Genomic DNA, 24,308 nt, shown 5'->3' with positions numbered 1-24,308 from the left:
TTGTTCTAGATTTGGTATTTTCATCTACTTTCAATCATTTTCTGATTCATGTGTGATCAGTGTTTTTTATTTTTTTCAATTACAGTATATAATGAAATAATACATCACATACACAGCTAAGTTGAGATTTAGAAATGATTTTCGTTGGACAACATGCTCTGAATCAGAGAGACTGATATTTGAATGGAGAAATATTTCTTGCGTCATCTACTCACAATTTTATTTGCTTACAGACTCTAGTCAGCGCTACCAACTGCTGTCAGTGCCGAGAAAAAATACGTGTAAGTTTGGTTGCATCTGTCTACGCGCTCCCAAACTGCAAATCACCCAGACAACAAGTAATGTAATTAACGCACTGTAGCGGGGAAGATACTTTTGTGGTTGCGTGTACAATAATACTCGCCGTAGTACGAATTGGTGTCGTCCAATTAAACTTTTACAAACGACGGAGTCTATAGAATTAGTGAAGTTTGAGACAGTTCATATAGAACAACTGATAGCTCCTTTATCTTCAGAAGGTCTTCTGTGATGACAAAATTGTTTTTTTATCATGGTATATGGTAAAATTAGAAATTCCCTTATGGATCTTTCATCTCACAAGTGTTCTCCTTGTGGACGTTCTCAAAAGGAAATTAACTATATCTTAACGTTTGTGCCAAAAACAGCCAACCCTGATAGTTATAAATTTAGTTTGTCATCTCTTTACGCTAAGATTCGCTGCTTTGTGTGAAGCCTGAAAATAGTGTACCGCTTAGAAAGCAAGAATGGCAACTTCGTAGGAAAGACAAAGAGAATGCTAACTGCGTAAAGCAGATATTCAAAAGCAGTTTCGCACGCAGATATAGCTGTTAGTGGATGTCGTGAAACAAGGATTTGGTATAAGGAAGGATGTAAATACTGCTTGCCGTTTTTTCAATTATCCTTCACTGTCAACGTCTATTACCGGACTTGATGGACAGTTTATCAAACAGTTTCCTTCATTATTGCAAAGCACATAATGTGGATAGAAATCAATGCTCACACGTTCAAGTGATATGTTTCTCAAACATTGGATAGATTTTTAGAAATATATTTGTCGTCTTTTATGTCAGTACTGTCTATAAACTATTAGTGCATTTGTGTGATATTGTGAAATAACGCGGTTCTTCCATCGGACATTTATCGGAAGATCCACAATAGTCTAGATATAAAGAAAAAAAGAAATATAGTGAAAGTACAATAGAAAATATTAAAGGAACGATCTAATGAAAGATGTCATTCATAGTTTTTTTAGATTCTTTTAATCCTGTCATTAATAGCCACAGATGAAGAATTAGAAAGCCACTCAAATATATTCCATTTGAGGTTCGTTCTCTTTCTGCATGTCCGTCTATTGTACCAGCAGTTCCTCATACATTTGACAAGGGTAGTGACTCATATGATGATAGCGGCGATGACAGTGACATTGTAAGTGTTTTAAAAAGGAACTAATAGCATATTGCGGTTTATGAAATGTTTCTTACTTTCTGTTGATCATGTGGATTGTACTAGAATAGTTTGTCACAAAACACATTTTAATTTGTACATTGAATGTCTCTTCCAGTTGTTATGAGATGCGGTTCTTGACTGAAACAACTTTGAATATTACTGCATAAACGGATGTGATTATAAGTATTCGCTCCATATCTTTTTGATACTTTTTTTTTCCTCTAGAATCACGAAATTGGCCACTGTGTGCCAGTAAGTATCAGATTAATGACGAATATCACAGAATTAAAATTTCGCGTATCCTTACATGTGGGAGTAACTGATATTGTGGCTAAAGTCCTGTTTCAAAAAAATTAAAAATTCACCACAAATATCTTTAGTAGGGACATGCGAGAAGAAGATTTTTTTGTTATAAATTTATGAAATGTGCCGTCATTGTAGCAAAAAGGTTAGCGTTTTTGAAATTTGGATTGCCATTCTGTATACTCTCGCTTTATTTTTCATATTAATAACATTAACTAATAAAAATTAAACGTTTTGAACTTTGAAAGACACAGCCATCTCCGTTTCTTCAGAATTAAATGCATATATTTTTCCATGTATATATATATATATATCCTTTTCAACAAAGTTTTCTTGATCTTAATCATCTCCTTCTTGTTTAACAAAATTGTCTCATGATGTAAAGGATATGTTTATATCGTTAGTGTAAGATAGGTGTTTCATCCGCGGTGCGTTACGCGATCTTATCTCTTATTTCGGAGTCTTAATTCGAATAATTTTCTGACTCACCCATGTTATAATTACATGTTCTTTATATGGTTGATATCAGTGTATGCTATCACGTTCATAAATGTTGTCATCCAGAAATGTTCTAACATGTTCTAACACTACTTATTACTCAAATATTTCAGTATCTAATAATATATTGCACACAAATCATTATACTAGGATCATTGTTGTAGGTGGCAAACTACTATTATTTTTTCGTACATTTTATCAAAACAGATTACCAATGTATGATGTAACTATGAGCATACATGCACTTTCATTGTCAAATTTAGCACTACTATGCAGCATAGCAGGTAAAAATTCTCGCCTTGAATTTTCACTTCTTATATACTAGATACCTATCACAATCCGATTTGTGTTTATATATATTGATTCGTTACATTCTTCCTCTTTGTAACATGAGCTATTTACTCAAATAACAACCGAGTTTTATGGCAGCTGCGTACTAAATGGAATTCAGAATCAATGGAATATCAATAATATCTAGAAGTGCTCCTAGAAGAATATTTTGTCATGTTTCGAGTTAAAATTAGGTAAGATATTTTTCATAGTAAACGAAAATTGTACATTTGTTTACCAATCACTACCGGTACTACGAATAATTTAGTCTTTTCTCGCAAGTGCATTCTATCTTTCACTTTATTGTAAGATTTATTTATATTGGATTGGAAAGAGCTATTGTTGGTTTTCAGTATATCAATCTTTAGATAGTCACAAACGCATTTTTCTTATTCTTAATATGAGAAGGAACTGCAATTCCTTCAAAATGTTTAAATATTTTAACAAATAAATCTTGCGAGAGAAATAACAGGATAAATAATAGAAGTACAAGAATATTTTTAAAAACTCTATTTTAATATACTCAGAATGCAAGTGCATATAATTCATTACATGTCCTTTGATTATAGCATATGTATATAATAAATATAGTATTCATAACTATTTATACTGTTTTCATCATAGTGATGATCCACTCGTTGAATTTAGCAACTCTTGTGTAGATGGCAATGTCTCCTTTTAGCACGATACACTCGTCATGTGCACCTTGAGACGTGATGCCTGATAGGTAAGCGTTTCCATTATAATCACAAGCAATGGGGCCACCAGAATCACCCTATAATTAAGATACATATTAATACTGAAGAATCATTATTCAAAGATACATAAATAAAAAAAACTGCCCAAATCTAATGAAAAATAATATAGTAACTATTTTATTTTACCCATTTGAACAAAAAATAATTTAAGCATAGACCTTGCATATGTAAGTAGTGATTGTTTTTAATGTTGATGACACGGAGTACTATAATTATCGCTAACAATATAAAAACACAAATGTGCTACGGTGTAGTGTTTAATGCATGGATTTCGTATTAGTGTCTCACGAGAGCAAGATTAACAAATAAAGCTTTTGGTGTGTCTGCAAGCATTTATAAACGTGGGTATTATCTATTGTACGAACGAATGACAAAAAATTAACACACCTGACCGACTAGTACATTGTTAGTTGTATCGACGTTTAGAATTGCCGTTTGTTACCACTGCCTTTTACTTAAATAGAACAATGTTTCATTCGATAAATTATATATTGTTCTGCAATTTTAAAATTAACAAGGAGACTTTAAATGCAAATGTTTACTTTCACACCTCGGTTAGTTACCTCTGTCGTTCTTTCTCACTCAGTGTTTGTTTCTTGAATTAGAAACAGATGAGTAACACATAAGTTTTTTGACAATTCTCAACTAAGGAAACTAATGAAACTTACGAATTAGTACATCATATTCGTCATAGTTAAAGACTGGTAGAAGTATAAATTGAAATAGTACCAGCTGGGTTGATTGTGTAATAATGATATTCTTACTGTTTCTCTTCTAATAGAATTAACACCAGATACATTTCAACATACGAACAAGGTGAATATGTATATATGCAAGTTTCTCATAACAGTACAGTAGACAAAAATGAAGAAACAGGAATAATACCGACCATGGCTTAAATTATACAAAAAATATAAAAAATGATTTTATCGGAATCGGATTGTCCATGTGGTTTTAGCGGAATCTCTAAATTTCTATTTTCTCAAAATTACGTAGATGGGAAAGAGTACTGAAGAATTTCTAAGATACCTGAAATTTGGCTTTTCGAAATAAAGCGCCCTTATTATGATACTTAATGTAACCATAGTTTTACAACAAGGAGGGTGTTAAATGATATGAGAAACTTAGACGTATTATTAGAAGGATGTTATCTTTTCCCAAAAAACTGAAAACTAAAGCGCATTACGCATGTAATTTCACTTTATCATAATTAAAACTTCGATCTTCAGTTACAAGATAAATTATTTCGTTATATCTAAAGAAAAATGTTAAGTTTCCATTCCTGAAATTTAAAATAAGTGATAATCATTTATACTTAACAAACATTAACTACATGAATAAGGATATCTATAATTATATCAAATTTTTCAGAAGGTCTCACATAGCTTCTTGTGTCATGTCGCAGCAGTTTTTCGAAGTTTACTAAGGATTGACATAAATTAGATGAGGATAACAATATTGAGTATACAAGTAGAATTTTAAAACGAAATGGAGAAAGATTAAGTATTCACTCGAAATTCACACCCTTCATAAGTTTGTTATTGATGGAAAATGATTACCATCGTAAATCTTTTAACCAGTTGTAAGTGTAAGTTCTATTTGCTTCAGTAGAAAAAGTTTTCAAGACTCTAACTGCGAAGGGAACATAAAAAAATAAACATTGGCACACTGTAGATATAAATTGGAAATTAATGTAACCATCGTAGTTAGTTAACCATGTTATCGATGAATGTGATAGACAATATTAATAGATAAGAATTCTAAAATTAAAATGAAAAACAAAAATGAGAAACTAATTGTGTGACGCTTCATTCGATTCGCTGCCAAATAACAAGCAAATGATACATGGCGTTTGGTGTATATTCAAATGAAAAATAAACCTTCATTAAAATGTATGGAACAAAGAAAACTTTCAATTCAATCTAACTCTGATGGAAAGCTTTAGTTCATTCCATTTGGTAATACTTAACATACACAGCTATTAAGAATACTGAAGAGAAAGCTATACCTTTGTTACGTTTATTAAAATAAACTTATTAGCAACACTAATTTTTCCACAGTTTCCATTGATGGAAACTAAAACTTTCGAAATTACAACTATAATTTCTGGATCAGCTAATACATTAGTTCCTTCAGAATATAGCATTTCGTAACTATCACCACAGATCGAGATTTATGTACAAAATTGCGAGACATATTACAAAGATTTGTTACTCTTTTTCCTCCATGCGTAGTTGCCAAAACTCTTAAGGGACTTAAAAGATTTTTTTCAATTAAGATTTGGAAAAGTATACATTGATCAAAGGATGATAACGGACAACTTGGTTGACCAACAGGATAAAAGGTTTATTGAGGTTTTCATGCAATTCGTAATGACACCTTCCTAAACTTTTTACCATACTTAAATTCTTATTTTATACTACCTAAGGGCATGACGGATGTGATCGTTTATTTGTGGTTGGATCTACTAAGCTAATAAAGATGTGTATTTTTTTTACTTCCAACTAATAATTATTCCATTCCATGACTTGAAGCTCTCGCACCCCATGGATCTATTCTCATATTTACGGGACAGCAAGACACGATTAATGATTTGCTTTGATTACGAAACATAAAGCAATAAAGAATACACGAATGGTTCTTCTGATAGGCTGCTGCTGCTTGTTCTTTGAATCACACATATAAAATCTTCTTCATAATGCATAAAAAACTAGATAATTTCGTTACATTATACTTGGCTACGTACAGTGATTGTATATATTACTTCTGCTAGTACTCGGACATTGGCACAAATCTAAACAGACCTCTGTTTCTTTTAGAATTTTCAGCACACAATGCACCGCACCCATATAAATCAACATTTCTCGGACTATTTTAGCAAACTAAATTCATTGTTCACATAACAAATGGAAATATACTACTCGTATCTCTTCGAGAAAAAATATGGAAGAACTTCATCATAGAGTCGGACCTTAGAATTGATAAGACCTTCAAGCACTTGTTAGATCAATTTATGTAACTTTTCCAAAACTACCCAAGTAGTTTAAACAAGATCTCCTTGCAAACTAAATTTCGAATATTTGACTGCTATTGCATCTGCGTAATAATGTGAACCTCATCTCTAATTTACGCATAACTACAACATAACCTTAAAGCTTTTACCGAAAATTATTCCCGAACATTAGTAGAAAGTGACATGAAATGAAATGAAATCTTCCAGTTTTACGTAACACGGTAATGCCAATTAGGCTAAAGGAGACGGTGAAGATGAGAAATGAGTGAAATGGTGGAATGAAGAAAGTGGGAGGAAACGGGAGAACCCCAAGAAAACACACGCACGCGTTGCTTGTCCACCAAAAAGTTCACTTGGCGGGGTTGGGATCGAACCCGGAACCCCAAGCATGAGAGGTGAACGCTCTACTACTAACCAACCGCGGCCCCATTAGTAGAAAGTGACTATTCAAACACCCCTTCCCAATGGAATTGAATGTCTAACTTCAAGGTCGTGACATACATTTTCATCCGTCATTTTATTGATTTGAAATAAACACCATCCTTGTATGTCTCTAGAACATTCCAAATGCAGAATCACTGGATTTTCTGAAATTTTCTGTAGTCATTACAAAGTCAGAATGAAACCACATCTGGAAGAAGAAGAAAGAAATATCTAACATTGTGAACCGATAAATTTGAAATTAAATTCGTTGGTCAGGAACACTGCCTTCCATCACTCGCCGGGAGAGTCTTTGTTTATTTGTCCAGTAGTATCAGTTTGCAATGGATATTACTGAAAACTCTGGTTCCTTTATTACTACCAGAGCCCGAAGACAAAAAAATATGCACGCTACTAACGAACGTCCTAACTGGTTGGTAATGGCTCTTCCGAAGCAGTAATATATCTAATCCTTTTGTTTGTGTTCGTAATAAATTTCGTCTTATGATATGTATTTATGACCAAAAGTATAGTTGTTTCCACTCAATATTTACAACGGTTTTTGACTGTCTTCCAAGAGTTTGAAGCACTATAGCGACCTATATCTGTAAGTACTCAGCTATTTGTTCTTTCTCAACATAATCACTTGATCACATGTTTAGGCACTTAATTTACAGTTTTTCTTTTGCATTTCGTAGTGTTTGCGTGACCTTAACAATTTTGTACTGGTTCACACGATCAAAAACAGGACGATAAAATGTTACACTTTGGAATTTACGTTCTCCTTAATGCACTAGTACTGCAGATATTACTGTATGTAGTATAAAAGATATAAGTACTGACATGGGTTAGCGGGTTACCCCAGGTATAAGTACTGATATGGGTTAGTGCAAACACTGCTAAAGTCGCTGAAACGGTGCATATGTGTATAAAGCGTGACGTTAGTTTTCTATTCATTAGTTATATGTTAACTGCTGAGCAGTTTTCGAAACTCTGTGACAACGGCTCATGTTTTTTGGTGTACTTATTTAAACAATGATGTATGTTTTACAAAATAATACCTGTGAACAGGTTTATATATATATAGTATACTCTATTTGAATTTTTTTAAAAAAATACTACTGTGTTCATACTTTTCAGAGGAGAAACAGATTGAAAGAAGGATGAACTGAGACAGAGAGACTTGTTATTTGATCTTTTCCTTAACTGGATTATTCTACAACTAATCATAACACATTTTCCATGTTTGTCATAAGTGTCAGATTTGCCATCTTACAACAAGCCCCGAACTGTAATAAAACTACTTAAAGCGTAATAAAACTGCTTGCTTAATTAATAAATATCCCTTACGTGACGAACGAAATACTAACATCAAAGAAGAAAATCAAGAAAAAGGCTGACAGAAATAATGTGGATTTTATTGATAATTTCTAAAAAAAAACTCGTTTGCACAAAAGTAAATAACTGCTAAAGAGATTTTAGTACAAATTGTATGTAACCTTACAAATTACAATTGTTTTTCAGTGGTACTTTTAAGTGAAATCAGACAGTCTATCACGTGCGTCAGTCGCTGTAACTAGCGATGGGAATGTTTCTTTATTTACTACCAAAATCCTCTCTCACAACTCTTGTATGGATGTTACCGATTCGCAGTATACGGTATTTTTTATATATCCCCAAATGTAGAAGTCACAAGATGTTAAATTTGGACTTCGTGCCAGGTAGTGTATCTGACCTTCTCCCCGGACGTTCGATAATACGAGACTTGTTACGCACAGGAATGGTAGCGGTATTTTTCATTATATATTACAAACATTTCACTACCCATAAGAACAGGAACACAATCTTTGATTTGTGTTTCCCTATGTGATGATCCTTATACCCAATTCTATCACCTGTCCGGGTATAATTTCTTGTTAATGGGGTAATTCTATCATTATCAAGTGTCGGTTCGTTACCATTATTCAAGTATTTTAACACATCCCCAGAAATGCATTTCGTCTGCTGACACTCTGTTCCATTTGCAGACCTCGAATTAATGTCCTATAGTTGTATAGTATCTTTACCACTTCTCGTATCTCTACATAACATCCCGTTCTAGCTCATCGTTATGAAAAACTAAAAAGTTAATAATGGAAGCGTATGCAAAATTTTAGAATTCAAACAGTATCAGTAAACAGATATTTAAATTTACCATGCATTCTGTATGGCACTTTTGAAAATATACTTTTAAATATTGCCGAATGCAGTAAACGTATGAAATATATAATTATCTGCATTTCAAAAGCCATTGTATGTCAGTGATAAGAAACTTTTGTGTACATACCCAGCGATCGGATTGAACGTGTTTATGAAGTCCGCTGTATACCTTTAACAAATGCAAATGCATATACTGCTCTTTAATTTATTACTTTTAAAGAAAATAATTTCGAGATATTTTGTCCAAATAAGCACGGTTAGTACAAGAGAAAATTCTCAGGGTTCCACCATCATCATACTTATACAGTTCAATTCAAGCATGCCACGTGTGTTGATTAGTCAATCATGTCCTCGGCTACAAGTATACGATGTGCTAGTGTATGGATTCAAATCTTTTGTTGTTCCATATCGAAGATTGATTTTAGAACGAAAATGCAAAGAAGAATTGAGTATAATTTCGGAATTTATTTTGTATGGTTTCCAACTAAGCATGCTGTATTTTGGAATCAATTAAAAAGATTCACAGTACGAACAATAGACTGGATGTTGTTTATAAACACTACGGTACAACCATTGTCGTAAGAAACAACATAGAATGATAAGAAATTTCGTTATATTTTAAGCATCCCATTGCCTGGTAGCACGAAACACTAGATATTTGATGATGTTGATTTTGAGTTTAACGTCCCGTTCAGCAGCGAGGCTATATGAGACGTGGACCTACTAATTAACGTGGAATCCGAACCACATGAGCTCCCGCCGGGAATCGAACCCAGGCCTCCCACGCACTAGATATTTGAGTTTGTGTGCAAAACACTAGATAAAAGTCATGAATAAGCCTACAGTAGTAGCTTGTCAGATGATATTTGCATCTGACGTTGAATGTGGATCGACGTCTTCGTCAAAAGCATCCAAGCACAGAATGTTGCTTAGAAATGTATTGCAATTTAGCAGAGAACGAATAGGTATTTTTGAAGGTTCTATACAAAATATAAATGTGAAAAGAAATCATGTATATTTACTTCCGAAATTATAACATGCATACGGAAAGAAATGTATAATGGTTTGGTACTAGAAAATAGCTCAAGATTTTAACGAGTCGGATGTTAATCCGATTTGGTTGATATTTATATGTTGCAGCTGAGAATGTCCTGGCCAATTGTTTATTTGGGGCCAAATTCCAATAACCAACACTGTTACCTCCAGAGGTCACGAAAGATCACACAACGGGTTTCGTCTGAATTGTCGCAAACTTGGCATACAAAATGCAGTGGTAATGTAGTGGAAGGTCACAAATCGAAACGTGTTGTGGGAGACTTAGCCACCGAACCAGTCCTAACGTTGCTCGGAGCAGAAAACTTGGACTCTTCTCCCCATGCTGCACTAGTACTTTCCACACATCACTCTCCAAGCCGGCAAGTGACTTTTTCCTTATACGTTTGCGGAAAGAAAAGTAACGATGACTGTGTTCCTTTCGCACATTTGTTAACTAGGATCAGTCGATTGCCCTGTCTTGCTGCCCCTTGATGATGCCGTACTGCTAGTCGCCAAGTTAAAACTCTATACTTTCAAAGCCAGAACTTTCAACCTCGCCTCCTTCAAAAATAACGGAAAAGTCACGTTCTGCAGCATCAAGGAACGTAGACAGAAATCTGATGCTGCGATAACGAATACTTGAAACATGTCAAGTAACTCACATAAAGGAGAACACTAGCAACGTATCCTCAACAATGAATAGTTCTTGCTCACATTTGCAATTAAAGTATCAACTAATATTGGATCCTCGAAAAATTCCTCGGTGTCGTCTTCTGGCTACACCTAGCTAGGTTCCTTAAGCCGAATAAGAAAATTATGATCGCCAGAACCTGAGAACTGAGAGAACATTCGTGCATCAGAATACCAGCCTCCTCTAATTGAACCTCAAAAGTATATTGCGCGTCATGTTATACTTTCTCTTCAAGTGCAACCGCTATTATGAGCTTTACTGACAGGGTCTCAGGGTTTGTAATAGAAAGTTGTCCCCATATGAACAATTACCCGGGGCGTCCTCAGCTACAACATACCCAAAACTCCCTCTAATCGGATAGACGAGGAAATGTAATGGATTAGTACTTCGACCTTTCATTCTTTACATGATTGAATTATTTATTAAACATTAATTTGCTACGTAACAATACTTCGAATTTAAGTATGCCGTAAGAACATAATTGTTATTATAATTATGTTATATACATAAAATTTGGAATAAATGTCGAAATTAGTGCCAGTCCTTTATAAATTGTGTTATTTTTTTTGTGCATAAATATATATATTGCAAGTGAAAAAACTTCAGAAGACCAAAAATACAATGTTTCACTTCGGAACACAAGTAGAAGTTAACTCTTGTTTAAAAGTAACTTTTTCGGAAGTGTGGTATATCTGGAATGTGAGCTCGATAATACAAATAAATTGAAATATTCTCGTAGATAGTAACTTTTACTTTTTTTACAAATGACATTGCAACGCGATCTAAATTTGTTTACGATGATATGTTAATTTGAGATTATGAGTGTGTAATGCGAGCTAAATAGAATAATTCTATTACAAGTTTATATATGTGAAATGGTCGAAATCACTTTCCTAATAGTGTATACTAGTTTTCTGTTACTAATATTTTATTATCTTGCCTTTCAACATGAAATGTTTCTCAATTGTATTATATAAATATACATCTACTATGATTAAATGTTAAAAGAATAACGATAGTAACAGAGTGAGCAACTCTATAGGAGTTCAAAAATTTTCCAATAGTACTTGATAAGAAATAAATGCGAGAAAATCTTAATAAATAATTTAATAATATCGTAAGCAGCTATGGAGTTAAAAACATAATTATGAATATTCTTCATTATCAGCTCTTTAACTTACCGTTTGTCATTACAACTTTCACTAACCTTCAACATATAGGGATCATGTTATGCAATCATTCACTTAAGCTCTAAGCAAAAGTACTGAATTGTTAAGAAATTAAATAATTAGTTAATTGAATGCAGGTGATATAGCTGTTTGATTGTATCCACATTTTTTCAATTCTAACATTTACATTAATTACTTATGAACTAAGTTTCACAATTAATGAATTTCTTCAATTGTATACTATTAAATTTTATAGTCTATATCTACTCAACTTCTATGAATACGTATGCCGATTTTAAATTATATAATTAGGACATTTTATATGTTTTACGATTAAGGACTTTCTATTAACGTACACTAAGATAGAAACAGGATAAGAAATTTATAAAGTTTATACAAGTGAAAAATAATAAATTTGACAAACGGTAACAAATTCGCAAATTCTACGAATAGTGGAAACAGTGGCAATATTGTTTACTACAACCTAATCGATGAAAAGTGATGATTGCGATTGAAGCCACCTGATATGTTAATTTGTTACATTTCCTTATCCTGGAACTTACAGAGTTTGTTGATTTAATATTTCAATTTCTAAACTATAACATTTAATTTTATACATACCTCACAGGTTGCTGTCAGCGTTCTCTCCGGCTTGGACATAATATAATAATCAGATAAATCTTTGCCGTCAAATGTAGTAACCTTCCAGTTCTCGTTAACATCTATTTTGGCTTTTCTTAAGAAATGAGGATAAATATCGCTCTCGGTTTCTCCAAAACCAGAAGCAAGACACTTATCTATTATGAAAAGATTAGAATTGTAAGATTTCCACTATGCATTACTAACACCCACTCAACACCAAATTCTTTATTTACGGGTATATTTTAAGTAAGTAAATAATAAAGTGTAAATAAGCTGAACTTTATGTATGCACAAGAACTGTAACTAAGAAAATGTATTTTGTAATTGCAGTAGAATATAATTTCAACAATAGGGAAGAAAATATATCTATTGAATTGGATAGAAATTTCATATTTTTAGAGATACAAGCTGAAGCAAGTACATGAATGTCTTGCCTTGTTTAAATCAGACGAATTCCAGGCAGCCAAAATTGTTTCAATCATACTAGAATTTATCTTTGCTACAAATAGCCAATAAATGTATCTCAGTTTTCTTTATTTTCATTATTTCAACTTCCGTCTTTTGGTAATGCTTCATATCATCTTTCGGCTGTAGTAGTTTTTCAACTCGATAATTTATTGATGAAACCTCCTTCGCACTAGAGTCTTAAATATGTTGTTGATCTTTTAAACGTTTCAAGACACTGGTGTAAAGTAAAAATTGCAGTTTTTAAGATACATTTATTGGGTATTCAAATTTGCCTAATACATACTACATCTTTCCATTTCTTGTGGTTTCTGTTCAACAATGTATAAAGTGGGACGTTGTGGGATGTATTAGGAAGCTGGGGCAATTTATGAGTTATTTTTAAAATTTATTTGTGGACAATATTGAGTGTACCATTTATTATTAACTATGCGGAAAACGTTGCCCAAGGACGGGAGTATTGCACTGTTTTCACTGTTTGAAGATTATACGGGCATCAGCATCACGAGAAAAATATTTTCTTATGATCATTCTCAACATAATGTGGTACAGGATTCCGTTATTGATGGCTGCTATCTCGTAAGTGATTTTGTCATTCAATTTATTAATGCTAGTATGTATATGGGATTTTGTATGTATATCTTCCTGTTTGGATAACCGAACAGGTTGATACCATCAGTCATAATGAAATAGTGTAAATAACAACCCATGTGATAACGGCCGGCACCGGGCTATCCTCTCTAGAGACCACTTTAGATTGGTTATATAACGTAATATCTGTCTGCACTGTTTAAATTATTTACTTATGTTCACAATAGATAATAAAAGCAAAATTGCAAATAATTTCTTTCGGAAATTCACAATTTCCTGTATCAAGATGTTTTTGCATTCGTTGCATTATAACAATTAGTTAAACACAGTACTAGATTGACTGAGTACTAGACTATGAAAAGACAATTGAAATGATGAAAGTAAAAATCATTCGAGGTAAAATCTTTCGTATTCCTTCATTTGTACAAATTTGAGTGAACATTTAGCCTTCTGAACTAGAAAGGTCATGGCTTATTCACGCAATGATATTGCACTTGGTACTGCCAATTGTACACTTTTGGGCACTAATTTTATTTGGTGTACGCATAGTCTAAGAGCATTTTTCTTGCATAGAGGGTAATATCCACACGAAGAAAATGAAAATGAATGTTATAAGTAGGGCGTGAAATGTAGCGAATAAGATTAGTAAATATAGAGATGATAAAAGGCATAGTACCAAAGATACATGAAAGCGGAAAACTATCATAGAATACGCGGGACCACGAGCAGAAGGCACACAAATATTTGCGGAATTTGAAGCATTTACTTGTGCTTTTTAGAATACATATTCTAAAATATATATTCGAATATAGAGTGAGGGTACTAGATTGGTACAAACTAGAAATATTCCTGCCGAAATTGAACAGAGCGTTCCTATTTGTAAGTAGCCTGTAGTAGCCCAGGTATTAATGTCGTTTCTGAAAAGTATTCTCAAAGAGCTTCTAGGTCTATTCAAAACTATCATATGACTTTCATGCGAACAATGGTTCATTTCTTGCCAGTTTTGGTTCAAGTTAGATATTGCTTTAGTATTTTTTGTTAAGAGTTACTTGACGATTTAAGGAGTAGCGAAGAGAGAGATGCAATTGCTCTTACACGATCTATGAATTGGCAATATACGTGTAAAATATTGTTTCAAAACTTTGTAGGAAATATAAAATATAAATATAAAATTTACACATGACAATCTTTATAAAGTCATGAAACTTAAATTATATTTTGCTGTGTAGACGACTAGTATTCTCAATGTGTTTGGTATTCCTAGAAGGAAACTGTATTGCATTGTGGTGTGCAAGGAAGGGAAATGACAGATTAGAACGTTAATAGTGCCAATGCTATCTCTCAGAAATAAAAAGCAGCTCTTGCATTTTGCTAGGTTATTTGATATTGCTTAAATATTAAAATGTTTTCTTTTTTGGTAAAAAATTTGGCAATCATATAAACCTCGGCATTAATTATTTTGAAGTAAACAGAAAGATTGCTGTTTTGAAATACCATAGATATATTACGTAAAGACGTCTAATTATATTTTACTGACCCGTAAAATATAGAGTAGAATGGACCAAGATGTGAGCTATTTTCATGTATAATTATCCGAATAACTAGGAAAATATGCAGTGCTTGGAAAAACCTACAATATTATTAGCTTTCCGCTCCTCCAAATGGATTTATGTCTCTCATACTTTGCTTTGATTTGCTTTATCTACATAATAAGATATCTAATTCGAGAAAATTTGAATTTTGTTACAGATGACGTATGTATATATTCTGATTATAATATAAGGTATAAAGACATGTTTGAAGTATTTGGAAAACTGAAAGTTTGAGGAATTACAGTATTGCTAAGCAAAATCCATTTTAAGAAAAAAATATCCGTTGTCATAGGTACAAATTTTAAGGAAAAATATAGAGGAAAATCTTGAAAATAAATAGATTATAATTTTTTGCCTATACCTAGAAGTAAACGCGAACTAGCACAGAAAACTAGGATTTTATTCATAGGAATTAAAGTTCCTACCTTATTATTCGGATTTATTAGCTTGGTGATAAATCTTGTAAGCTTGTCTTTAAATGAAGGAAAGTAGAGAATAGTTATTTATAGAGCCTATCAATATGTTGACTTTTCATCTCCTTTTAAAGGCATTCAGGAGGTTTTACAATATAAAATTATGAAGTTCATATGTCATATGTCAAACTTTGGTTCAATTCTTTCTTGAACAATCCCCTCTATAACTTAGAAGGGAAGACATTTATTCAAGTAATGTAATAGATGGACGAGAAAAGTAAGTGGATATTAGTAATTATTTTAGACATGGTAGTATATTATTGGCACAGACTCAAAGAAATTGTGTAGTGCTTGAAGTAGTACCAAAAATATGTACGTAAGTGCTTAAATTTAACTATGATGAAAGTGCAGGTTGTGAACATAATGTTATTACTCGGGCAATGGGAAATATAATTTTTGGTGTACTTAGTCCAATATGTTTCATCATGATTTGAGTATGTAACAGAGTATACTACATGTGAACGTAATCATGCTCCAAAATATGGATAATTTTAAAATTGGAAAACAATGTAACAATTTTACTCGTATTTTATACATGCAATGTAATTGTGCCCTTACAATAAAAATTGTAAGTACATTCTGCTGCTAACATGCTATTACCAGATTTGTGGTTATTGAGATACTGAAACGTCTAGTACTCGGCTGATGTATGACATTTTGTTATAAATATTTTACTTTATGGTTATGTAAACAAACTATTCGTGATGAACTTTTATTGAAATTAGCAGAGGTATACATTAAACGATAACGTTGTACGTTATAAACTGTGATAGTAAGTAGAAAGCAGCGCTCATGCACTTAACACAAAATAGAAGACGAAGAAGAAAGTATAATGTAATGTATATATATATAGAATGGCGCTAAATTCGTTGTACAAAAGCAAAGCAGTGATTCCTGAGAGTAAAACAAACAATAAAGTTCCAATAAACATAGGGCGAAAACGCCATCGTTTACACGTTATAGGCAGCCAAAATCTTGAAAAAATGAATTTTAAAGGTTCATAGCTCTAAAACTATGGGATCTACCTTGGTCGGGTAAAGACTTCACTTAGGAACTAGTATGTGCCCTATCCAAAAAATGCGTGTTTCAGAATCCTGAGGTGCTTCACAACAATTATCCAGAAACTTCAATATGAATGAAAGAAATAATATCAGCTCTTGCTATTGAGTTTATATAGTTAGCGTCGCGCTTTCAGTCTGCGAGACCCAGATTCGATTCCCTCTGGGAACCGATGCTAAACTGTAGTTCCACGCGAAGTTGGCCCTCAATGCTGAAAGGAACTCAGATTCAAGTATGCAACTACGCATTTTTAAATAAACACAGAGCAGAAGCACAAGGAAAAGCACAATGTACTTTATTTAGATCCACTTTTCTATTATAATTCACATCTTAAAAAATTTCCCTATTTACCACGAGGTTTTTCCATAAATGTATTAAAGACATAGGCTTTCATCATACAATTTGCTAATCGTAAAGCAAATGAGCAATTATAACTGCTATGATTAATATTGCACATCAGGATGCAATTAAAAAATTGCGTTGACGAAAATTCTACTGAATACGGTCCAGAGACACAATGAAGGATTTTTTAAAGATCTGAGATTTGTAGCACCTTTATTCTCTTCCATTCTCTATAGAAGCACGGCAGCTCAGTGGTAGAGCGCTTATTTATTTTTAGTTTATACAGAAAATAGTGACATTACAAGCATAGCTGTATTAGAAATGTATTTATAAATCAACGAGATACTAGGATCATTGAGGTAACGGAGGTAGTTTACTTATGAAAATGAAATGTATTCCAATCTTACATATATATATATATATATATATATATATATATATATATATATATATATATATATATATATATATATATATATATATATATATATATTGAAAAATGGGAAACATACTGACAACTCAAATATTATTGTCAGTGAGAAATACTTGTGAAAACGTGTTGTGGCTACTAATAAGCTACACTGTAGTTAAAATTTCACAAACCATAAGAGAACGTCCTTTATCGAAGGTGAACAACTCAAACACACCTAGAAAACATATTCTAGTCAATATCCCGTCAATCTATCGTCCTGTGTAATTTAATTGTTTCTGCAATAAATTGTTATATTTGCTTTGTATTGGACAGAATGTTACAATAGCCGGCAATATAAAACTGATGTTATATATTTTAACTCACACTATTATTGTCATTTCTGGAATTTCAAGAAAAGACACTGATGTACAACATTTAAATTTTAATATCTATTCTATCAGACATCCCAGCTAAAGCTCATCTTTTCTATGATTCAATATCCTTCACAAACTACAACACATCGATCACTTTTTTGAGATGGAGATTGTTGTACGTTGTGCGCAGATTATTGAATTCTACTTTCCAAGTGATACCAGTTACAGTTCTAATTAGATTAGAGATGCAGTGGTGTACCTTCACGTGATACACATACAAAAAATATGGGCTGCGGCATCTAAGTCGAATTAGAGTTTAGTGTCGTTTACTATCCAATCAGTAATTACACAATATTCAATTACATTTGTCCTCGCGGAGAAATGCAATTTTATTGTTTATTCTTCAATTTTGGACACTTTATAAATGTGACTCGTGCATACTCACACAAGGAGGGTGAAACGCGTGTACTGTGCGGCCAAATTGAAGTACTTAGTACTTACCACTTTATCCTAGTGGTCGAATCACCTCTTGAAGAGAGTCAGATGTTTCATGCTAAGCGTGCATGAGACCAAAACGTAAAGGAAAATCTTACAAGTAAAACTACTGAATATTAAGTGTTATGGTTTGACAATATTCACAAAGAGTTTAATATAATACCAGAACTCTAAGGTAATAAAGGGAACTTCATCATATCTGGCACTGCTTTTTAATGGCTACGGCCTTCCACGTAGAGGTACTATGATCAGTAGCCATAATCCCGTATTTTATACCGAATCCAATGGTATGTGATAAGTTGCCATTTGGATTGATGCAAGCGTCTTATTCCTCAAGGATTCCTCCTTCCACTAGGAGTGAAACACTTAAAATAGTCTGAGAAACACCAAGTCTTCATCAGTTTTACACTTGACATTGTTATCATGAAATTCTGAATTTCATTACACATTCGATCTGAATGTGTTTGTTCCAGACTATGGAATATAGGAAATAGGAATTTAGCAATATTTTCCTCGTAGTATAGTGCTCAACTAAAGTTTAATAACCCAAAATGTTATTGAGTATATCTTTTGAACCAAGAACGATGAACAACTGAGTCTTAAAACAAATACAAGTATGTTCTATGTAAATATTATCAAAATTATGACTAATGTTGGCATTTGTAATGTTTTGTGTTATGACAAAATAAATTACCGAAAACGTAAAATAAAGAATGTACAAAATGAACAAAGTCAATATTCAGTTGCAGAAAACTGATTTCCTGTATGTGAATCCATTTGTATATGTCAAGTATGCATCATCTTGGATCCATTGGAGCAAACATGTGCCAAAGCTAATGCAGTGCTACGATGAAAAAGTGTTATTTAGTGCAAGTCCGTAAAATGAGTGCTTTCTTACAGAAACGCGCCCCTGCCAACACTGTCGTTGTAAAATTGTACAATAGGCATCTTTTATAGTAATTAACGATAAGGTATGATAATTTGCTCACAATTGATAACTTCAACTCTTATGCAAAACAAGAGTAAAAACAGTAAAGTATAAAAGTATATAAATATCTTGCACTAAAAGTATATATATATCTGGCAGCCCTGGCAATACTTCCAACAAAACATTAGAAATGTTAAATTATTTTTTTGTTAACCACATCATTTCCAAAAATGCTGGTCCTCCTGTTTTCCGGGTTTAACATTACCTGACCCTTTCTTATGGGGTTGTCTAAAATTGTGGTGTACAAGAATAACACCAGGATCATTGAGGAACTAAAAACGAACTTTGACACAGAAATCCAATCAATCACAATGGATACTATTTTTTATATAAAAAAAGTGTCAGTAAACATGGTCAAGCCTATAAAATTCTGTTTACAAGAAAGCGGAAGCAACTTCAAGCGTTCGCTGTAGAGCGCCCTTACTTTTTCAAGAGGATTCCAGGTTTTTCAGCTAAACGTGAGTAATGTGTTATCGCAATTTTTTGCTTAAAACTCACGTTATCAATTAGGTGCCAATTCTCTTTGTTTATATTTAATTAACCTAAAACACAACTGTTTCATTAATTTTATGACAACAATTTTGGAAATGACCAAGTTTCTCTCAAAAACACTCATTTTACGGACATGTAATTAATATCTTTTTATATAGCGATACTGCATCCACTTTGAAACATTCTCGCACGAATGGATATACGAGGCGCATTTCAAAAGAAAGGGTCGATATTTTGTTATAACCGACTGGCAATAGTGATCGGATCACGCTTGCGCAGTAACATCACTTGCTTCATTGCATATCAAACAACCATAGTTTCGCCAGCCATCTGTTAGTTTTCGTGTGTGCTGGAGCGTGTTAAAATATCTGCGCGCATACACAATCCACCAGGTGCGAGGTCCGCTCTGTGATTAATTTCTTCATGCCAAAAAGCCAACATTCTGCTGAAATTCATAGAGAATTGTGTGCAGTGTACAGCGACAGTGTAAAGAATGAAGAAAAGGTACAGCAATGGTGTCGTGCATTCAAAGAAGGCAGTACAAATATCCACGACGAAGAGAAGAGTGAAAGACCAAGCATTCAGACTCACGACTTGGAGCAGCGAGTGAATGAAAAAATTGAAGAAAATCTTCTCTTCACCATTACCGCTCCACACATTAACTTTCCAGAGGTTTCACAAACAACATTGTTTCGAATTGTTACAGAAACATTAGGATATCAGAAATTGTGTGCCAGATGGGTCCCCTAAATGTTAGCAAACATCCACAAACAGAAACAAATGACTGCAGCATGTGCATTTCTGGATCGCTGCGACAGAGAGGACGATGGATTTTTTACTCACATGGTTGCAGGTGACGAAATATGGATTTCTTATCTTGCACCAAATGACTATCACCTCTTTCTGCACCACGATTTGAAGAATCTGATGCATTGAATTCGGCAGTGTTGAATTTGCTGAAATTACAGGCGGCGAACTTCTATGCAGAGGGTATTTAAAAAACTTGTGCCACGGTACAGAAAGTGCTTGGAAAATAATGGTGACTATTTTGAAAAATAAAGTGGATATGTACTTCTTTTTACTCAATAAAAGAATGTTGCTAAAGTTACTTATTTGCTTCCAATTAAATATCCGCCCTTCCTTTTCAAATGCACCTCGCATATCGATACATGCTGCGCATATACATAGATATTCATCATTAGGAAATCACTTTTCTCCAACTGAATATTGATTTTCATCATTTTGTATAAATTGCACTTTACACTTACGTATTTCCTATCATTACTACAATAAAACGTTACAAATTCTAACATTGGTCACGATCTCAAGAATATCTACACAGAACAAGCTTACATATGCTTCAGGTCTCAGATCCTTATCGTTCTTCGTTCAAAAGATATACTCATTCAAACTATAGGTTGCTCAACTTTAAGGATAGTGTATGAGATTCTCCTTTCTACTTATTATGATTAGAACTAACACACACACATACATATGCATATATATAAAATAGAATGAACGCATACCAGGTAAGTGAAATCCTGATTCTGGTTGCAATGGTATTGGTTTCACGTAGTCATTGAATTCAAAAGGTTCCAACAGCTTCAACAATCCTATATCGTTTATGCCAAGTGCCTTAACTTTACTATAATAACAAGTATAATTTTTAGTACAAGTATAATATCTATACAATAATAATATTATAAAGAAAAATCCAACTAAAATGACAAATCATAATTTTACAAATATATACGTAATCATAACCAGTAACACAATATTTGCAAAATACTGTTAGTATACTGATATACTCTTATTGAAATTATTTTGATTATTGTTACCTCTAGAAGGAAAAGAGGTTCGTTAGCACAATAGTAGAGAGCTTATCTCTGGTGGCATTATGTAAATTTGTGTGGACAACATCATGTCCGTCCGATTTCTCTGGGTACACGCGATTCTTCATACATTCTAAATCCACAGATTTTTCCCTCATTCTTCACGTAACTTAATCATTAATCTCTCTTAGACTAAATTGAAAATGTTGGCAACATACACTAAAAGATTTATTTTTTTTAATAACATAAGAAACAGAATTTTCAGTTTTACATTTTAAACAACTATTTACCTAATGGAGAACATTCACGGAGAACCATTATGGTAAGTTTCGTTATTATCTAAGTTAGTTTTTCAATAACAACCGATATACCCAATGAACTGAAGTCCTTGGTGCTTTTATTTCTTTTTATGAAGTATGAGATTTTAATAATATAAGTTTGATATGAAAGATATATGTGCAATAAAATGAGATTCCCTAAGGTTGACGATGTTAGATGCTTTTATTTAATCAATCGTAAGTTTAAAATATTACATCTACTTAAATTTGATATACACTTTCAATGATAATTCATTTAAAGTGACAAGAATATTAGTATAATAAAATTACCAAGCATCATAACATAGAGTTAGATAAAAAGGAGTAAATTTAACAAATTTTTTTAGTATGTACACCATTAGCGTTTTTATATTCTAAAAGTATAAGAAAAAGCATTGAAATCCAAGGAGAAGATAGGAACGAAATCATGTTTATAACTAAAACAAGATAAAGAAACTCTTCGCTTACAATCAATCTTGTGACATCGTCTCATATATACTTGCTGTCAGAAGGGAGGGCAAACTAAAAATTAAATCAGATCCTTAGTCCTGAAGGATAATTCAGATATGAGTGAACTCACCTTCATATGTTATTGCGCGTAGAGGTTCCTCAGAACATACGTATTAAACATGCACTATTTAAACACCGACATTAACTGACATCCAAGCCCAAACAATAAAATGTTGTTTATATGTCTACAAATATTCTATGTTTACTAATAGTATTTATTTCTCTTTTTTAATAAAGAATGGAAATTCTCCAACATCGTTTTTGTGAATGTGGATTTGATTTTGTACTATAAAGAAAGTTACGTTTAATCTAACATAGGTCATTATTACCCCAGAGAAAATGTTATGCAAATATAAACTTTTTATTGAATCATAATTTAGTTTTCTTGAAATTACATTACTTGACAAACGTTTGGAAGCAAACAAAAAGAGACAGAGAAGTATTTACAGAAAGGGTCACATAAGACGAATCTCCAAATCCAATGATCCCGTAGAGCACAAAATCTACTTTTTTATGTCGCACAAACATTCTATAATCTGTATGTAATTCATAAACATTTACCTATTACGATGGCAGAACTATGAATACATATAGATATATTGATATGTTTCCTGAGCTCCAATCACTGATATATATGTGGAATAATCAAAAATAAGTTAATGCTAATTCAAATATTATTTATATTTTTATAGTCCTCCAAATACTAACATTCTTTAGTTAAAATAACAAAATTGCATCTTGTGTATATTGCCAAGATATTAAGAATGAAATACATTATTTGAAATATGGGTCCCTCTGACAGTCACACACATTTATTCCTGGTTTCAGTAACCACTTAATTCTTTAATTCCAATAATTAAATGCAGTTGATATACTGATGCTTTTCCGAATCTGATTCATATACCTGCATTGGTCTTCCGCCCTATCATTCCAGATAAAATAATTTTAAATATAGTCCCCATGTGTACGTTGATATTAGTTACGAAGTCCAAAATCGTTAAATTTCATTGAGTACAAATCTTGATTATTTACATATTTCTTTTACGTTACACACATCACAAAATATCAGTAATTGAGAAACACGTCTTACATGTAAGGTCGTACTGAAACCTTTTGACCTCAAATTGAAATGATCATAAATAAAAGGAAACGAAATACCAGTGCTAACTAATACTAGACACATCATTATAAGGGTCTAAGGGAAATCAACTTAACAGCGAGTTTGTTATGAGAGTTGAGACAAAAATATACTTAGGAGGAAGACGATGGAGTCACATTAACTGCATGTTATCACAAAACGGACTAAAGTGGGCTTGTTCTTTTTGGCAACCATATGGCATCAACAATAATTAAATCGTAATAGTTAGCTAGCCTTAATAATGGAATATATTCCGGCTAAGTCTGAAGAAATAAGGTCATTTTGAAGGACAACTTCTCCTACTACTGGACCAGAATAAAACTCCAACAGATTTTACTGAAAACTAGTCCTTACCAAACAACACGTTTACTACATTTTAGAGCATGAAGGTAAGAATAATGGACTTATTTATCCAAATGTGTAATTATTATACCCAGATGTTTCATGTGCCTCTAAAATATTAAATCAATTCACGTCTTAGTTCTAACTCACCGAAATCAAATACGATAATTTCTCAAACACCTTCTGAACAACTGCATTTGTAGAAAGTAAAGCACTTGTAGCAATTTTGTTGCAAACTTCTTCCAATTTAGGTCATTGACAGAACATCAACTACATAAGTCATGCATAAAAGCAAACTTGGAAGTGAAGGATTGAACGAAATAAAATCAGAAAATCTTCATTGCATAAGAAGATAAGTTCT

At 32.7% G+C, this 24,308-nt stretch overlaps 1 protein-coding gene across 1 annotated transcript in view; it reads right to left on the bottom strand.

Annotated features, from left to right (window-relative positions):
* Positions 1–3,202: 3,202 nt before the first annotated feature.
* The window catches only part of LOC145661731 (chymotrypsinogen B-like), a 199,268-nt gene continuing 178,162 nt past the window's right edge, over positions 3,203–24,308 (bottom strand). Inside the window, exons 6-8 of the mRNA XM_081727066.1 lie at positions 21,335–21,453; positions 12,505–12,680; positions 3,203–3,373 (exon numbers count right to left, since the gene is read on the bottom strand). Coding sequence (XP_081583192.1) covers positions 3,203–3,373; positions 12,505–12,680; positions 21,335–21,453 — 466 coding nt within the window. The remainder of the gene's footprint in view (positions 3,374–12,504; positions 12,681–21,334; positions 21,454–24,308) is intronic.

The sequence above is a fragment of the Thermobia domestica genome, chromosome 10 (assembly GCF_964235325.1).
Source record: "Thermobia domestica chromosome 10, izTheDome1.hap1.1, whole genome shotgun sequence".
Taxonomy (NCBI): domain Eukaryota; kingdom Metazoa; phylum Arthropoda; class Insecta; order Zygentoma; family Lepismatidae; genus Thermobia; species Thermobia domestica.
This window is presented reverse-complemented; position numbering and strand designations above follow the sequence as displayed.